The sequence below is a fragment of the Eumetopias jubatus genome, unplaced genomic scaffold, assembly GCF_037043125.1.
Source record: "Eumetopias jubatus isolate StellerSeaLion01/CBP00866 unplaced genomic scaffold, mEumJub1_p1.0 scaffold_4, whole genome shotgun sequence".
Classification (NCBI taxonomy): Eukaryota; Metazoa; Chordata; class Mammalia; order Carnivora; family Otariidae; genus Eumetopias; species Eumetopias jubatus.
Window position 1 is genome coordinate 108,748,257 of NW_028274810.1, and position 17,148 is coordinate 108,765,404.

The 17,148-nt window shown below is 59.7% G+C and overlaps 1 protein-coding gene across 1 annotated transcript; it reads right to left on the reverse strand.

Moving 5' to 3' along the window:
* Window positions 1-428: 428 nt before the first annotated feature.
* Window positions 429-9,927, reverse strand: RHPN1 (rhophilin Rho GTPase binding protein 1). Its single transcript, XM_088023071.1, has 15 exons — window positions 9,847-9,927; window positions 6,850-6,965; window positions 5,657-5,788; window positions 5,303-5,378; window positions 4,642-4,719; window positions 3,980-4,104; window positions 3,703-3,869; window positions 3,367-3,560; window positions 2,838-2,994; window positions 2,645-2,755; window positions 2,161-2,355; window positions 1,611-1,687; window positions 1,299-1,445; window positions 1,023-1,184; window positions 429-697 (listed from the first exon to the last, which is right to left on the reverse strand). The coding sequence occupies exons 1-15, from the start codon at window positions 9,925-9,927 to the stop codon at window positions 548-550; spliced, it is 1,968 nt and encodes a 655-aa protein (XP_087879197.1). The 3' UTR covers window positions 429-547.
* Between the last annotated feature and the right edge of the window lie 7,221 nt (window positions 9,928-17,148).

The following is a 17,148-nucleotide window of genomic DNA, read 5'->3' on the forward strand; positions in this document are numbered from 1 at the left end:
CGGGGTGGGCCTAGCTGGGACACTGCCCAGAGGGCAGGCGATGAGGGTGGGGTAGGCACCCCAGAGCCCCGTCTGGCCCCTGGGTGCCGGGTGGGCTGGGCCAGTGGAGGGGTAGTGGAGGGCCCAGAGGCTTGCTTGGGGCCAACCCAGCCCTGAGGGAGGGTGTGGCCAGGGTGTGGTCTGTTCAGGGGCAGAGGGAGGGGGGTGTGAGGAGGATGTGGGCTCCAGGGGCCCACTGCCAACGTACTACCCGACCCTGCCCCTTCAGCTGGGGGGCTGCCCTCCCCAGGTGGGCACATGTGAGGAACAGGCAGCCCCGAGGCAGCATCTGGCATCTGGGACTCCGTGCCCAGAGCAGCTGTGACTGTGGGTACAGCGCCCGGCCACAGCACTGGGCTCACACACACCTCGTGTGACATGGTCTTTAATGGGCAGCTCTAGGCACTGGGTGGGGCAGCCAACTGGCCTGAAAGCGCCTCAGGACGGAGGAGGACATATGGGGGGTGTGGGGGCGCTGGGCTCCCAGAGGGGGAGGGTGGCACACAGCTCAGGGCTGTGGGGACAGCCTCCCTGTGGGCTTGGCCTTGCGGCTCCAGCCAAGGAAGCACCTGGGGCTGGCTCGTGCAGGAGCTGGTGTCCCCCACCCACACTCCTTCTGGATCCTCAGAAGCCCTCCCAGGGCTGGCCGGTGGTGCCCCTGCAGCCGGGATAGAAAGGGGTCAGTCAGCACCTCTTGCCCAGCCCGGGGAGTGACCAGGGAGGTGGTGGCTGGCCTGTCAGGGGCGAGCTGGGGGTCCCGTAAGGACTGGGTGCCACGCCGGGGTGGGTGAAGGCCACGAAACAGCTCTTACAGCAGCGCCTCGAGCCCAAGCGTCCAGGGGCGTGGGCACACAGAGGCCCGCAGAGGGCAGGGGCCGCTGCCGCCCAGGAAGCCACCCCTGCAGGGGTCGCCCACGTACATGCAGCCTCCTCTTCCCCACACCCTCTGGGCATCTGGGGATGTTGGGGCCCCGCGGGCTCACCGTGCCAGGGGGCTCCGCCCTGGGCAGCAGCGTGACCACCTGCAGGCTCACACCCTCGTCACCCACGCCCTTCAGCCTCGCCACCACCTCGGCGTGCCTCCACCACTTGCAGGGCTGCCCATTCAGGGACACAATGTAGTCGCCCTCCTGCAGGCCGGCTGCCTGCAGGGAGACAGGGGAGGTCTGGGAGTCCCGCGCAGGCACCTGCCACCTCTGCCCAGGGGCCCCCGCTGCCCCCTTTATACCAGCTGCCTGGGGGTGGGGCAGGGGCCTTACCGCAGCCGGGCCCCCGGGCATGACAGCGGCAACGAGGACAGGCGCGTCTCCGCGCAGCGTGAGCCCAAAGCCGGCCTCTCCGCGGGTCACGCGCACAGGCCCGGCCAGCCGCCAGTGGTTCTTGGCCGAAAACACTGACAGGGGCCCCTGGGGGGGGGGGGGCAAAGGGGGGTCAGCTGCTGCTGGGCGGCCACAGCACCTCCCCCCTGGGTCAGAAACCAGGTGCCGCAAAGGGACTGAGCAGGGCTGGGCCGCCTGCCTCAGCCCGCCTGTGCTGAGGTGGGGAGGGTGACCTGGGCAGGGGCTGCTCACCAGCCGCTGGAAGATATCGGTCACCTTCACCCTGGAGAAGCTGGGCGCCCTGACCTCTGGCTTCTGCTGTGTTTTAGCTGACAGGAGAAAGGTAAAGGGGGGACAGAGCTAAGTCTGAGGCTCACAGATGCTCAGGCCCCCAGATGCGGGCAGGACCTGGGTCAGCCAGAGCAGAGGGCGTAGCCCAGGGAACAGCCTGCTCGATGCATACCGGCCCCCCTGCAGCCCTCTGGGGCCTGGGTGCGCCCCCACCCCGGGGGGGGCCCCCCTCTCCAGCCGCTCCTGCCGGCTCCTGCAAAGCAGGGGATGCCGGGTGGCTGGCCTGTGGAAATCTGCCTCCCAGGCCACGGCTGGCAGCCTCCCGGGGCGGGAACCGGCCTCAGGGATGGCGAGACGAGGAACAGCAAGGGAGCAGGCCCACTGGGCTCCTCCCAGGGGCTCGGCTCCTTCAAGGCCCATGGCTCCGTGGGCTTTAAGGGCAGCGACAGGGCCTCAGCCCACGGATGCCTGCAGGCTGGACACACCCGTCCCGAGGGGCCGGGCAGCTCACGCTGGATGTCAGGAGCCTCGGCGGTCTCCAAGAAGTCGTCCTCGCGGTCAAGCTCCGAGTACTTGGCCAGCGAGCGCTGCAGCGCCTGGGCCAGCACAGCCTGTAGCAGGTCCACCCTGCGCAGGGCCCGGCACACGGCGTGCAGCCGCAGCGCCTCCTCCTGGCCCAGGATGCTGCGCTTCAGGTGGGCCTTGCCTGCGTGGGACGGAGCGGGGACATGGCGCCCTGTGCTTCGTGGGGCGCAGGGCCCTAAGCCCACCCGGCCCGGACCAAACCCCAGTTTCCCCCACCCCTGGACAGGTGAGGGCTTCTGGGTCCACCCCGAGGGCCTGCTGGCCGCGCTACGAGGAGCGGCCACGTGTGGAAGCCTGGGCCAGGGAAGGGCTGTGTCCCGTGAGCGTCCGCACACGCCCAGGCTACCGCCTTGCGAAGGATGGGGCGCTCCGTCCCCTCAGCAGGCACCCTCCCCACGAGGCCGCCTCACCCAGATTCCTGCGCTCCTCCTGCTCCTGAGGAAACACAGCGCCCCACGGCTCCGACGTGGCCGGGGGCCCAAGGAAGGCCTGCGGCAGCGCTGGGAAGTCCTCCTCGGCTGCTGCTGGGGATCAGAGAGGACTGTGAGCCCCTCCACGCCGGGGCCTGTGCCAGCACGCAGACGGGTGGGCCAGGGCACTCACGGGGGCTGTCGCAGAGGGCCACGGCTGCATGGTAGTGGGCCAGGGCGCAGAAGTACTCTGCCTTGACGTGCACCAGGGTGGTCCAGGGGAAGGGCACATAGTCTCGGACAGGTGGCTGGGTCATGGTCTGGTGCACCTGCCTGTACTCAGCTGCCACCTGCCGGTGCACGTGGTGGGACACTGAGGTCTCCAGGATGAGCCCGGGAGCCTCAGCCCCTGCCCTTCCCCATCCTGGGGCCTGGTCTCTACCTGCCCTGACCCAAGGCCCAGGCATCCCGCCCCACACCCTGCGCTGAGCCAAGCTCAGGGCTCTGGGCCCCAGTTTCTGCTCTGATTGGTGCTGCCCCAGTGGCAAGGACTCAGGACCAGCCCCAGAGACCAGGACAACAGCTGGCTTTGGGAACTACCAGGAGACCCAGCCACTGCACCCCACCCCTCCCTGCATGGACCTCTGACCCAGGCCCTCCTGCTCATCCAGCCACCACGGCTTGGCCAGGTCTCCCGTGGGACAAGGGCTCCCTTTCCTCACCTGGGCTGCCTCCTGAGCCAGGCGTAGCTGGGCCAGGCAATCCTGGGGGGCTTCAGGAGACGGCAGCAAGAGACCCTCAAAGATGCACTCTTGGGCCTGGGCAGTCATGAGTCCCTCCAGCATGGAGAGCGAGGCTGGGCTCATGTCAGGGCTGGGTGCTCCAGAAAAGTTCTCCCTCAGGAGGCTGAAGGCCCCTGCGGAGGGGCGCTCACAGCAGGTGGGCAGGCCGGCCCGGCAGCACCCCCACAGCCCCGCACCACCCCCGCCCCAGCTCTGGCCCCAGACATGCAGACACATGCACCCTAACTGCGGCTGTGGGGTCTGGGCGGCCCTCACCAGCAGCCTTCTGAAAGGCCTCGACAGCGCGCCTGGTGCCCTCGGGGCAGGAGCGGTCCTGGCGAGCCCCGATCTGGGTGTGGAGGGCCCCAATGTTGAAAAGCACACTGCCCTTCTCGAAGGCCAGGGCCCGCTGCTGGGCCGGGACGCCCGTGAGCGAGTCGTACCTGTGGGTTGGGTTAGGCTGGGTGGCGCTCCCACAGCAAGCAGCCGGGAGTCTCAGGGCTCTGGGGAGCTGTCGGTGCGAACCACGGACACCCACCCACCACAGCCCTACCAGTGGAAGAGTAGCCCGAGGTTCCCGGGAGGGGCGACGAAGCGCGCGTCCAGGAAGCAGAGCTGGTTGTAGTAGGCCATGAGCAGCTCCAGGCCCACCTCACTCCGGTTGGGGGTCCGAATGGCCTGCAGGGTAGGCACCAGCTGGGCCCCAGCACCCCAGGCCCAGCCCATGGCATGCACAAACCCCCCTCGGGGAACCCCCTCGGAGTCAGAGCCCCATGGGAGCGCGCCAGGGTCTGGGGGGGTGGGGAAAAGGTCACGCTGACGCACATCAGCCCTCTCTGGGGCTGTTGTGGGCCCCATCCTGGGCATGGAGCCTGTGAAGAGCACAGGGAGAGGCCCAGGCAGGGCCCCTGGGAAGGGATCGGCACACAGCAGCCATTCCCAAAGGGCCGGCAGAAGGTGGTGAGGACAGAGCTTCCCTAGTGTGCACAGAACCATCGCGTGCCCTGCGTGTGTGCCCGTCTCTCCACTGTCCCCAGAGCTGCCCCAGGTGGGGCCTCCAGCCCTGTGAAGGCCTGCGCTCGGCTCCTTTTTTCTGAGCCTCGGTTGCCCTTATTTGTGAACTGGGAGTGGCTGGTCTCCCAGGTCTGGCAGGGCAGGGAGGGGAGGGGAGGGGAGGGGAGGGGAGGGGAGGGGAGGGGAGGGGAGCCCACCCACCTGCCGCAGGTCTCCCAGCTCCTTGATTTCGGCCTCGTAGGAGGCACTGTCCTCTCCAAAGTGCCCAGAGATCAGCTCCTGGTTGGGGGAGGGGCAGGTGCCGGCCTTCTCTGGTCACCCAGCCCCGCGCGGGCAAAAGACAGGTACCAGAAAGGAAGCCCCGGGCCCCTGGAGAAGGGCTAAAGACTGGTGTGGGGGGTGGGGGGGGGGTCCCTGCCCCGCAGACACGGGGTTCAGAGGTGCAGAAGCCCTCGCTAACCCCTGTAAAGCAGGGGCTCTCTGCCACCTGACAGGCGAGGTGCCTGCTGGGCAGTGGCCAGCCATCCCCAGGCAGCCTAGCTCATGAAACCCGAGGAGATTTCCGCAGCAGAGGCTCTGCCTGGAGGGGCCCCCAGCCGGTGGGGTTCTCAGAGCGAGGGTCAGGGAACCCTGTCGCCATCTCAGGCTTCCACAGGATGACCAGCTCTGCCGTGCCTACCCCATGGTGGGGGGTCTTCTCCAAAGTCCACCCAACCAGAAGCTCCTACAGCCCGGGCAGGCTCTTCCCCCCTCTGGACCTCTTTCCCCATCTGTTCAATGAAATGGCTGGACCGGAAAGCCTCCAAGATCCCTGCAGACCCCACGGCAGGGTGTGACCCCAGGGCCACAGGTCAGCGCTTACCTTCAGCGGGGTGGACCAGTCCAGCTCCCTGGTCTCCTTCAGCCCCAGGGGGATCAGAGGCACAGTGATTCCTTCACTGGAACCAGAGCCATGGAGCCCAGACTCTGAGGTTGGACCCTGCTGTCCCCAGGGGCCACTCCCTACTTCCCCAGCTGCACGTAACCCCTCTCCTCTGACTCTGATTCACGTGTTGCACACACAGCCCACAGCACACAGACGCTGCTCTGGATGGTGTCCTCACACGTATGCACCCACTCAGCCTCTGACCTGGATTCCATGGCCCCCCCCACACACACGTGCAAGTGCACACGCACCCCTCAGGCCGGCCGTATCCTTGCACGCGCACACACGCACCTCTCAGGCCGGTCAGCCTCCACACTGCTGCCGTTGAGCTCCTCCAGTTCCTCCTTCAGCAACTGCAGGCTGGAGTTGACGTAGCTCAGCTCCAGGGCCACTGTCTCCCTGACCCAGGCATTGCTGGTGGCTCTGGGGGAGGCCAAGGTGAGCTGAAGCCCCAGCTCTGCAGGCGGACTGCACGCACCTAGGCCTCGCCACAGCCCTTGCCCTGGCCTGGGCTCCAGAGGCCCCTCCCAGCATGCTGTGCTCACAGGCCCAGCCCCACCCTATGACCTCCCTCTTCTCCCGAGTCCCCCTACAGTTGGTGTCGATTCCTGTCCACGCATACAGACAGTGCCTCTGGCCCAGGGCACATCAACCCAGATCCAGACCTTCCAGGCCACAGGCTCTCGCCTCCCACCACCGCTCTCCCTGGACGCAGGCCTCCACAGCAACACAAAACCAGCCTTCCTGGAAAGGTGGGGGTCAGACCCTCTCTGTGCCTACATCTGGGCACCTGACAGAGGGGCGATGGGTCCCCAGGAAGGCCAGGCTGAGAGCAGGGATGGGCTTGGACAGGGATGCAGGATGACCAAGGAAACGGAGGAGCCCCTTGGGCCCAGCAGACCCCCATCCCAGGACCCTTCGGCTGGCTCTGCACACAGTGGCTGGGGCTCTGACAGGTCGGACCATCTTCCTGGGCCATCACCCACAGAGTGGGCTCATGCAGACATGGGTGAAGGTCTGAGCAGATGTGCGGCTCACTGTTCTAACGGAGAGGCACCCCTTCAGCCCGGAGGACACTTTCCCGGGTCCCCAATCTTGGGACACCTGTCACAGCTCGGCCTAAACGGTGCCTGCAGGTCACCACATACAAATCAGAGGCTCCCACACCGCACACCAGCTCCCTCCAGCCCCACATGGCCCTTGGCTGACCCGGAGCTGACCCCTACCAGTGAGGTCCACCAAGGTAGGAGCCCAGGTGGTCTGTGAGGGTTTCAGATGAACGCTGCCCCGAGCCCGGTGAGAGGCCCAGCCCTTCCTCCTGGGAGTCTGCAATGGCCACTGTCACCCGCTCACACGTCCCTCTCCCAAACCAGACCGTAAGAACGGGCACCAACCCGGGTCACAGCATGGGCCGGGCTTGCAGAGGGCCTCAGGGGACAGTGGCACCGCTCTCTTAATGGATGGGGGCGGTCGCCGGCACTCACCTATAGAGGTTCTCGGCACCCGTTCGCATCCGCAGCTCCTTGGTGATCTGCTGGTGGACCCGGGCCCTGCGGCTCTGAGGGCGGCCACGTGGTATCTGGGCCAGGGGGTCAGAGCCCTGTGGAAAAGCTGCAGGTCACAGGGCCCAGGCCTGGCCTCTGCCAACAGCTCCCAAGTGCCAGGAGACTCTCATGGGTGGGAAAGGCGCAGTCCCCACAGTGGAACCTGAGCTCCACAGAGCAGCGGGGCGGCTCAGGCCTGGCTGGGTGTGTGAGGACGGGGAGGGGGGGTATGGCCAGGAAGAACACAGCAGGTGGGGGACATGGCGGGGACTGTGGCCCCCGTTCTGTGGGGCCGGCACCAGTGCAACGGGGCTCTGGGAGCCCTGGGCAGGAGGTGGCCAACGGTTCACCACGCAACCTTCTGCACTTTTTTTTTTTTTTTTTAAGATTTATTTATTGGGACGCCTGGGTGGCTCAGTTGGTGAAGCGTCTGCTTTCGGCTCAGGTCACGATCCCAGGGTCCTGGGATCAAGCCCCATGTCGGGCTCCCTGCTCCATGGAGAACCTGCTTCTCCCTCTGCCTCTGCTGCTCCCCCGGCTTGTGCACATGTTCTCCCTCTCAAATAAAATCTTTTAAAAAAATATTTATTTGAGAGAGAGAGAAAGAGAGCGCTTGCACGCACGCATGGTGGGGGGAAGGGGCAGACAGAGGGACAGAGAATCTCAAGCACACTGCCTACTGAGTGTAGAGCCTGAAGCAGGACTTGATCTCACAACCCTGAGATCATGACCTGAGCTGAAATCGAGAGTCGGACGCTTAAGCAACTGAGTCACCCAGATGCCCCCCTTCTGCACTTTTGAATTTCATTCCATAACCCCCATAATCCACTCAACCCACACAATTCTATCATGAGCTTAGGCATGGCCATGCGGGGATGACCTAGCCCAGCTTTTGCCAAGGTGCTAACGGAAAGGGGCCTGCCTACAGGGTGCCGGAGGCTGGCTTTCCAGCCCACCTGCTCTCTGGGGTGCTCAGCCCACGTTGACCCTGGGATGGGCTCCAGCCCAGCTAGCTATTTACTTGTGGGGTCCCTTTGGGCAAATGCTCAAACCATAGGCCCAGGGCCGCTCAGCTCATAGGCAGCAGGTCAGGCCCTCTGGCTGCCCACTGCCCACCTCAGCCATGGTTCCTCATTATATGGGGCAATCCTGCTAGCTGCCCACATCTCGGGGCCCCGGGCTAGGAGAGCCATGTGGCAGTGAAAGCAGAGATGTGAGGGCCCCTAGCCACAGTGATGCTGCAGACGGGTGACTGGAGGCTCCAGCCAGGGGAGGTGAGGGGCTTCCATAGGAGCAAGGGCCTGGGAGCTGGAGCAGCTCTCGGGCCCCAGGCCACCACGCCTCCTCCTGGCCATTTAGGGACCTTCTGTTTGGGACAGTCACCAGCCCTGGAGCCAGGAAGAACTTCTCAGAATGCACCTTCCCTGGGCAACATCCCCAAAGATGGTCACACGGCCCCTGAGCACAGTGGGGATGAGGCCAGTGCCTCCCTGTCCTGATGCAGGGACAGAAAGTTGTCCTCACGCAGTGCTGAGGCCAGCCTCCTGCAGTGTCCACCATCTTCCACATATTGGAGGAAATGTGGCCTATCTTCCTTGGCGTGCCCCCCCCCCACCACTCTCAGGCACAGGGAAGTTTCAGACCCTTTGGGGGCTAGATCTTGTCCCAGTTCCTCGAAGAGGGCACCTTAAAGAAGGCCTCACACCCTCCCACAATGAAGGCTCCTGGTGCATGGCCACCTTCGATTATGACTCAACATCTCCCCCACACTCCAGCGTTCTCAAGAGAGATCGGTCAGGGAAGACCTCCCTGGGCAGCGTCCCCTCCAGGAGGCCTGAGAACCTGGGGAGGGAGGAGCAGGCCACAGCCAAAGCTACGTCCCTCCCTTCCGGAGGTCCAACTGCAAAGCTCCAGCAGGCTCTGGGCCAGCAGCCATGTCCATCTGCCTGGGGAGGGGGTGGTCCATGTGCTGGGCAGAGGAGATCAGCTGAGCAGGGCTGTCTTCATCAACACCGTTCATCTGGTCTCCGATGTCCGGTGCTCCTGGAGAGATGTGCTGGAACGGGGAGGCCGGGCAGCCTCCGAGCCAGAAGCTACTCTGAACCCTGTAGCACCCCTCGTGGGCCTGGTATGAACACGGGGTTGGCCTCTTGGTGACCCCCAGGGAACGCCTAAGCTCCAGGCTGCAGAGAGGGGCAGCCCCCTCCTTCCCAGCACAGACTCCCCAGGTCTCCACCTCCACCCGCCCTATGCAGAGCCTCCCCAGTACTCCTGGAAATGGTCCACAGTCCTAGTCAGCGCCCCAGGGTTAGGGACCTCAGAGGGGGAGGAGGTGCGTGGGGAGCGAGAAAAGGACAAACTGCCCAGCTGTGAAGTCCTGCAGCCACTTCCTGTTCCCGGGAGGCTCCGGCTGCCTGCCTGGGGCGGAAAGTTTCATCAATTACAGAGCCAGGTGCCCAGGGCAAAACTGAGCAGCTCTGGGGAGAGGGGGGAAAAGCTGGGAAAGGAGGAATGACGGGCTCCAGGAACGAGCACGAGGGCCACGGGCTGTCACACACCAGAGCCCAACACCTGCCCTAGAACGGGGCCCCGGAGCGCCCCCCGGAGCGGCGGGGAAAACGGAGCTATACTTGCGCTCCCACCCATTCCTGGGCGGCACAGGATGAGCCCCAAACCCGCAAAAGAGAAGCCCAGCACAGGCACGCAACGCGGGGTCGGGCTCTGCACCGAGCCTCAGTTTCCCCAGAGATAAGCCCGGCTTGCCTCTAGGGGCGAGCGAAGCAGGGAGCTGCCACAAGTCTTGCCGCGCGCTTAGACCTGAGAAGCCAGCGCCGACTCCGCAGCCCCGCGCCCGCCGGCGGCAGGTGGCGGGCAAAAGCGGGCTGGGGGTCCCGGACCCCTCCTCCGGAAGACCCCCGCCCCCGCGGACGTGCCCACCTTGCGAACGCTGCCTGCCTCCTCCAGCCTCGCGCTCTCCTCGCCGGCGCCCGGGCCGTCCGGCCTCTCCTCGGGGATCATCGCCGCCCGCCGCTCGGGCCGTGCCCGCCTGGAAGCCGAGGCCGACGCAGGTCCCTCCCGGGCGCCGCGCCGGGTCCCCCGCTGTTCTCTCCTCGCGGGTGGCGGCCGCGGGCCGGCTGAAGGGGCGTAGCGCCGAGCCGAGCGTGCGAAACTTGTCTTTGCCCAATCGGCGGCCGCGACGGCTCCAACGAACAGCAGTCACAACCAACCAGAGCGCGAGGAAGGCGGGCTTGGGTCGGCCAGGCCCCGCCCACGCGACCGCGGAGTCCCAGGGGAATGCGGTCGTCCCTGGCAACCGCCCGGCCCGACGCCGCGCGGCCGGGCGGGGCGCAGACTGCGCATGCGCCCCGGCATCCGCTGTGCGTGCTGAAAAGTTAAGAGAAAAAGGAAAGTTAGAGGAAAAGGAAAAAAGCAACTCCCAAACGCAGCCAGCCCGACCTTCCCGGCGCTTGCGTGCTCGGCTCCGTGAGCCGACTCCACGAGCTTGCACCGCGCCGTTGGGTCCCACCCACCCAGTCAACAGGGCCCTCCCAGGAGCTTGTCCAAAGAAATGTTCGCAACGGGGTTTTTAACGGGTGTGTTAGAGCGAGCGCTGGTGCGAGTCCTTCGTCAATGCCCGCTCTCTTCGCTCGCAGACGCAGGCTCGGCCCTGGCCCAGCCCGGGTGTCGTCTGCGCGGTCCACTCTCACGCCGGCGGAACTCGCTTCCAGAATCTTGCTTCGAAACCCTCCCTGGAACCCGACCCTGCAATCTGCTTGCAGAATCGTCTTCCACAAACAACTTGTAGAACCAACTTGGCCTCCAGGACCAGCCTGGCCAGAGGAACTGGCCTGCTTCCAGAATCAGACTCTGTCCAGAGCCTGCACTCCCTGAAGGGCTGTCCCAGCAATGGACCTCCACGCGGGTCCCTCCATAACTTCCCTGGGTCCCGGGTAGCTCCGGCACACACTCAGATTTCCTGTGGGGCTCGCCTCACCAACGACACACCTCCTGTAGGGGCAGAAACACCAGTGCATAAGCAGTAACCAGGCCAGTGTTCATCAGGTTCGTCTGAAGTTCCAGCCTTCCCATCCTAACCATCGGCCTGGGTCCCTGCGGTGTCACGGTGCTGAGCCACGGCCTCGCTCGCCCGCCACATGCACGCGGAGGCCTGCAGCCCAGGGAGCTAAACCCTGTAAGCTAAGCTTCCTGGCCCGCCCTGGACACAACATCTGACACAGCAGTAGTAACAAAACAAGACAGGGAAAATAAAAAGTAATCACAGAATATTACCTGACTCAGCTGTGCATTCCTTTTCATAGCCGTAATAATGTAATCAGATGTCCTCCTGGCATCTTGACCTCAGGTCAATTATCACTTGATTCTATTAGGAGGAGGGGAGAGGTGAAGGTGGAGGGAGACAGGGCAAGTGGAGGGGACAGATGCTGACATTTCATCCTCCTGAGGCTGTCAATGAGTGACCCCGAAATTAGGAAACTGCAGAAGCATGTTGTTCAGAACTGTGGGATTCAATACCACAACTCACCAACTCCAGGGGTCACAAGGGGCTGCCCCTGGGGAGGGGCAGCCGGGCTGGGGGAGGTTGCTGCTTTGCTAAGCAGTTCTTGCAGAACTATGTGGTTGGTGAACCTGGGCACCTTCAATAATAAAGCCATCCCAAAGCTTGCTTTTTAGAGAGTGAATGTTTAGAAATTGGCAACGGAAAATATAACCATTTGGAAGCGAGGAGATATTTCTAGAATAAGGAAAGTTAAAATACAAACTATACCTAAAACATAACTAGGAAGTAAATAACATTATATAAAACGTATGGAATAAACCAAAGGCAATTCTGTAAACTTAGGTGAGTTTATTGCCTATACGTAGGTGTGTGTATACATGTATTTCTATATATGACATAAATTCACCAAATCAAAAAAAAGTGCAAAGAGGAAATTACTAAAGATTAAAAGTTGGCATCAGTCATATAGCAAAAAAGCTGAGTGGGAAAAAACAAAGTTGATAAATCCTTGAGTGGACCCATCAGTGAAAAAAGAGAGTGTAATCAACTAGGACTGGCCTCTGACTGCCTGAGATCCGGACACAGTTGTTTAGCCACGGGGAGTGAGACGTTTATTCTTTGTCCCCAGGCCACCATTCCGAAGTGCCCACTCCCAGGCCCCTGTCCCACCTCGTAATAGAGACCGGTCCCTTCTCCTCAGTGTTCCAGGGAGGAACAAGAGAAAAGAAGTGTCAAAGAGGAAAGCACCGCATTCCCGATTCCTTCCTGTCGGCTGGGAAGACAAGAATGTGTTTGGGGTGACCGAGGGTAGTGGCTGTCTCAGAGAGAAGATACAAATACACCATGCTAAGGCAAAAGAGGATTAAGCAAGCCACGGGGAGATTCTGCAGACTCAGAAAGCATTATGAATGTAACCTGGAATATCTAAAGAAAATGGCTGATTCTGTGTCAAGACTTAAATGATCCAAGTTGACCCAAGAGAGTGGAGAAGATAGGAGCAGACCAGTAGCCATGGACTGAACGGCTGAAAGCGGCTCCGGACTCTCAAAGGCACGCGGCGGGTTTCTCCAGCTGGCTGGGAACACGTGCTTTCCCCGCTAGTCAAACAGGCCAAGTTACCAAAGGGGTGCTGGTCCCCGACCCAGCTCACCAGGCTAACTTGCCAGGTCTGAGGAAGAGAGGGCCCAAGACGCCATGGATCGCTCCCATCAACAAACATAAGCTGCAGACTTTGTGGGTGGCCTGGCCCCATCTACTTGCCCCACCCCTATCAGTAGAGTCTCGTTTGGCTCCTGGGACCACTTCCTTTGCGAAGCCACATCCTCCAGGGAAGGATGGCCAGGCTCAGCCCCAGAAGGTGTAGACTGCTGCTGCACAACCAGAGGGAGTTGGGGCCATGGGGAGGGGGTGCTGTCAGAGGCCGGGGCCGTTAAGTGGCCTCAATGCCTGGGCACAACACACAGACTCACTGCCCGGACGCCTGTAGGACACGGTGATCTACAGAGGTCCCCGCAGGCCTTCTGCCAGTGACTGATCTGCACCCGGAGGCTGAGGATGTAGTGGGTCAAGAGAGGAGTCTTCAGGGTACACTTGGGAGAGCCCCATGGGAGGAGACCATGCCCCCCACCTCTGGATGCTGTCATTACTGGGCGCATCACCAAGAACTGTGTGGTCATCTTGCGACGAGGGGGAAAGCACAGACATACTGAAGGTGGCAAGGAATCCTGGCCCTTCTCCTCTGGTTTCTGGCTTGCTGATATAACCAGTCTCCTCTCCATCCCGGTCACTCCAAGTTGGGCTTTCTGATGCTTGAGCCAAAAGTGTCCCAACACAACACAGGTACACCACTGGAATATAAATAACAGCAAATCAGATCCAGCAGTGTGCTAAATGCATAATTTGCCTGACCAAGTAGGTCTCACATCAGGAACCCACCAGCCAAGGTGATCTCAGATTTACAGAGGGGAAGCCGTGCGGGAATCTCCATAGGCCCCCAGCACATCTGAACAATTCAGCCACTATTCTGTAACAGGTTCTAAGTACAACAGAAATGGAAGGGAACTCCTCAGTTTGATAAAGACAATGTATCAAATGCAGACAATGAGTATATTACATATTGAAATCTTAAAACCACCCACATTTAAATCAGGAACAAGATATGAACGCCTGCCACTACCACTATTCTTCTGCGTGGTTTTGTAGTTCTCAGTTAAGGAAATAATAATAATAATGCAGGAAAACAAAATCTTAGGGAAAGGAGACAAAATTTTCTTTATACTCAGGTGACATGATTGCATAAGTTGAAATCCCAAGAATATCAGCCAAAAGAACTATCAGAACTGATTAGAGAATTTGGTAAGGTAGCTAGTTTTACGCTAACTGTTAGGGATGGAACTGTGCCCCCCCTTCAAATGCTGAGGCCCTGCCCCCACTGTGACAGTGTTTGGAAGGAAGGTTGGGGGGATGGCTAGGCTTAGGTGAGGCTGGGGGGTGGGGCCCCACAGCAGGATCAGAGCCCTTGCAAGAAGAGAACGCCAGAGCTTGCAGCCCCCAGCAGGCAGGCCCATGGCGGGAAGGCAGGCCCTGCAAACCAGGGGGAGGGCCCTCGCCGGGCCTGAGGCAGCGGGCATCTTGATCTTGGACTTAGCCTCCAGAACTGTGAGCAAATAAATCTCTGTTGTTCTAAGCTGCCCAGCCTGTGGTACCGTGTTATAGCAGCCTGAACAGATTAAGACACTATATAGAGACCAATTACTTAACACACACACACACGACTAGAAATAGAAAAATAGAAGTTGGGAATATTTTCAGCCACAAATGTGACCAGACCATCTGATGTCTAGGAAGAAACTTGACATGAAATGTACATGATCTATGAGATGTATACAATTTTACTCAGCAATTTAAAAGCAGACTTGAACCATGGTTGGACATACCATACACCTTGATGAAATATGTACTTACCATAAAAATGTCAACTCTCCCTAGAGGGGCTTAAAGATTTCCATGTAAACAAGCAACCTGCCAACCGTGTGAGAAGAAAAAGGAGACAATTCGAATAACCTCAGGATTGGAGGAACATTTTACATTGAAACAGAAAATCCAGACACCATAGAAGAAAAGACTGTAAAATATCAAGATTTAATGTTTCTATCTAACAAAAGACATCAGGAAAAAGTCAAAAGAAGAAGAGAGAGGAAAAAATTGCAACACATGTGATAAAGGAGTGAGCGCCCCAAATAACAGAGCCCCTAAAACTGGTTCCAAAATAGTCAAAGGTAACCACAGACAAAATGAGGAAGGGTTAGGTGTCAGTCTGCGTCCAGCCAGGAGAGTGGACAGCACCCCGGGACTTCCAGAGGAGACGGAACACGGCACCAGTGTGAGGGTATGGGACAGTGTGGAGGAGCGGAGGCGGCAGGTGGGGGCCCACAAAGTCCAGGACCGATGCTGCCAACGCTGTTGCTGCAGGAGGCCACAGCCTCCCTTCCCCACCCCGAGTCTCACCCGACCCGCGGGCAGGCGGCAAAGGCAGACTCCAGCTTCGGCCTCCGTGCAGTGGGGGTGGATGGAGGATGGCCGGTGTCAGGCTGGGGACCAATAGGTGACATCCCACCCAGGATACAAACACGAAATCCACATGAAAATGCGCTCTCCTGCACTGGGGGTCAGGGCAAGGCAAAGCCAGGAACAGTGGGACTCTTGGCTTTTGGAAGCTCGCCAAACACTGGAGAGGGGGTGGTCACGAGCCCAAGGGTGCAGGCCGGCCCACGTGTGAAGAGGCAGCGCCTTCTAGTTAAGTCATCTGGACAGAGCTATTAAAATCTAAAATATGCATGCTCTGCTTCCGCGAACCTGCTTTTAGAAGTCACACCTTCTGAAGTAAAAATGTCAGAATTAATACAAAAATAAAACAGAGTAAAAACATGACTGCAAGCCCAATGCTCCCTACCAAAGGTCCGGCCAAATCTAGAATGGCACGTCCATGCCGCAGGATATGATGAAATTGTTTTAAAAGGAGAGCTATACTGGGGGCTCCGGGGTGGCTCAGTCGTTAAGTGTCTGCCTTGGGCTCAGGTCATGATCCCAGGGTCCTGGGATCGAGCCCCGCATTGGGCTCCCTGCTCCGCGGGAAACCTGCTTCTCCCTCTGTCCCTCCCCCTGCTTATACTCGCTCGCTCTCTCTGACAAATAAATAAATAAATAAAATCCCTTTTAAAAAAATAAAATAAGAGCTATATGTAATGACTTCAAAGGAAGCCCACGTCATATCATTAAGTAAATAAAACAAACTGCAAAATAACATCTATGTGGAGGAAAAATCCCACGTATTTTAAAAAGAAAGACAAGGAAGAAGACTGCAAATACGCCTCTTTGCTCCCGTAACCGGCAGCACCGCCAGCCGAGTTTGGCCACACACGCTTCCGTGTTATTGGACTTGTCACAGCAAGAATGCACTACTGTACTTTCGAGGTTTAAAAAAAATGAGACGAGAAAACGAGAGAATGGAAATGAGGAGGTGGAGAATTTGGGTTAGAAAAGGCAGACGGATGGCTGGTCGGTAGTTGGAGGGGGACGAAGGCCACCAGAGGGGTTTCCACAGACGGAGGCAGCACGGACCGGTGCGTCAGCCTCACACGGGCATACAGATCCATACTTTGCAAATCTGAGCCCAACAGGCTCTTGACGTGAACATGAACACGCGGGCCGCCAAGCCAGGAGGAAACTCAGGCTCCCTTCTGAGCCTCTGTGCATCCCACAGGAGGACGTGGCTGGCCGGCAGTTCAGAGCCTTGCCCACAGGCCGGCGGTCACGCAGTGGGGTCCGGAACCTTCTGCCCACACCAGCCCATCTCCTGGCCGTGCGAGACGCTGTCGGAGACCTGGGATCACCAGGTACTGGTCTAGGTAGAGAAACGGGGCGGGGGGGGGGGAAGCAGCCGATTCTAGAAAATCCTCCCCATGCCTGGATTGGGCCACTTCCAGGTCTGTCCCCTGAAAAATTCGGGTTTGGTTTTTTTGGTTCAATCTTGAATGTCAAGCAAGTGGTGGTACTTCCATGACTTACTCTCCGGCCTCAAGTCTCAGTTAGGTGACAGTGTTGACCCTGTTTATTTACATCTGCATTTCTTCAGAACGGGAGGCAGGGGAGGCAGGCTTTGGAGGCACAGGATCGGGGAAAAGCCAGATCATTTAATTACGCATGTATTTGTCCACGTTGTGGCATGCTAAGATTCCGGAGCTTTGGCATATGCACCTGTACTTAGAGGGTACACGACACAAATTGAAAAACAAATAACAGTGAAGCACGAAGAGAACATGATATACTGCGGCGTGCGAGCCACTTGTCTGTGACAAATGGAGAAGCGGGCTCCGCAGGACCACAGGAAGCCTTAATCAATGGCAGTAATTGCCCCCGATGCATCAGCGGTGGGGGTGTCACCGAGGGACGCCGGAGGAGAATCAACAGAACATGAAAAATGAATTGTTTGTAAATACTCTCAACAATTTTGTGTTTGTGAGAGAGCCATTTATCACTTGGAGACCGCCTCTAGTAAAAGATGCACCTGGCTTCCTGGCAAGACGGCGCCATCAATCCAACCTAAGTCAGGGACCAGCTCGGGGCTGTCAAAGGCCCCAGAGGACAGACACACATATTTATTCTTATTTGAACACAAGGTAAGAGTCATTTGGAGAGAAGTGGGAAGAGCCACTGGGAGG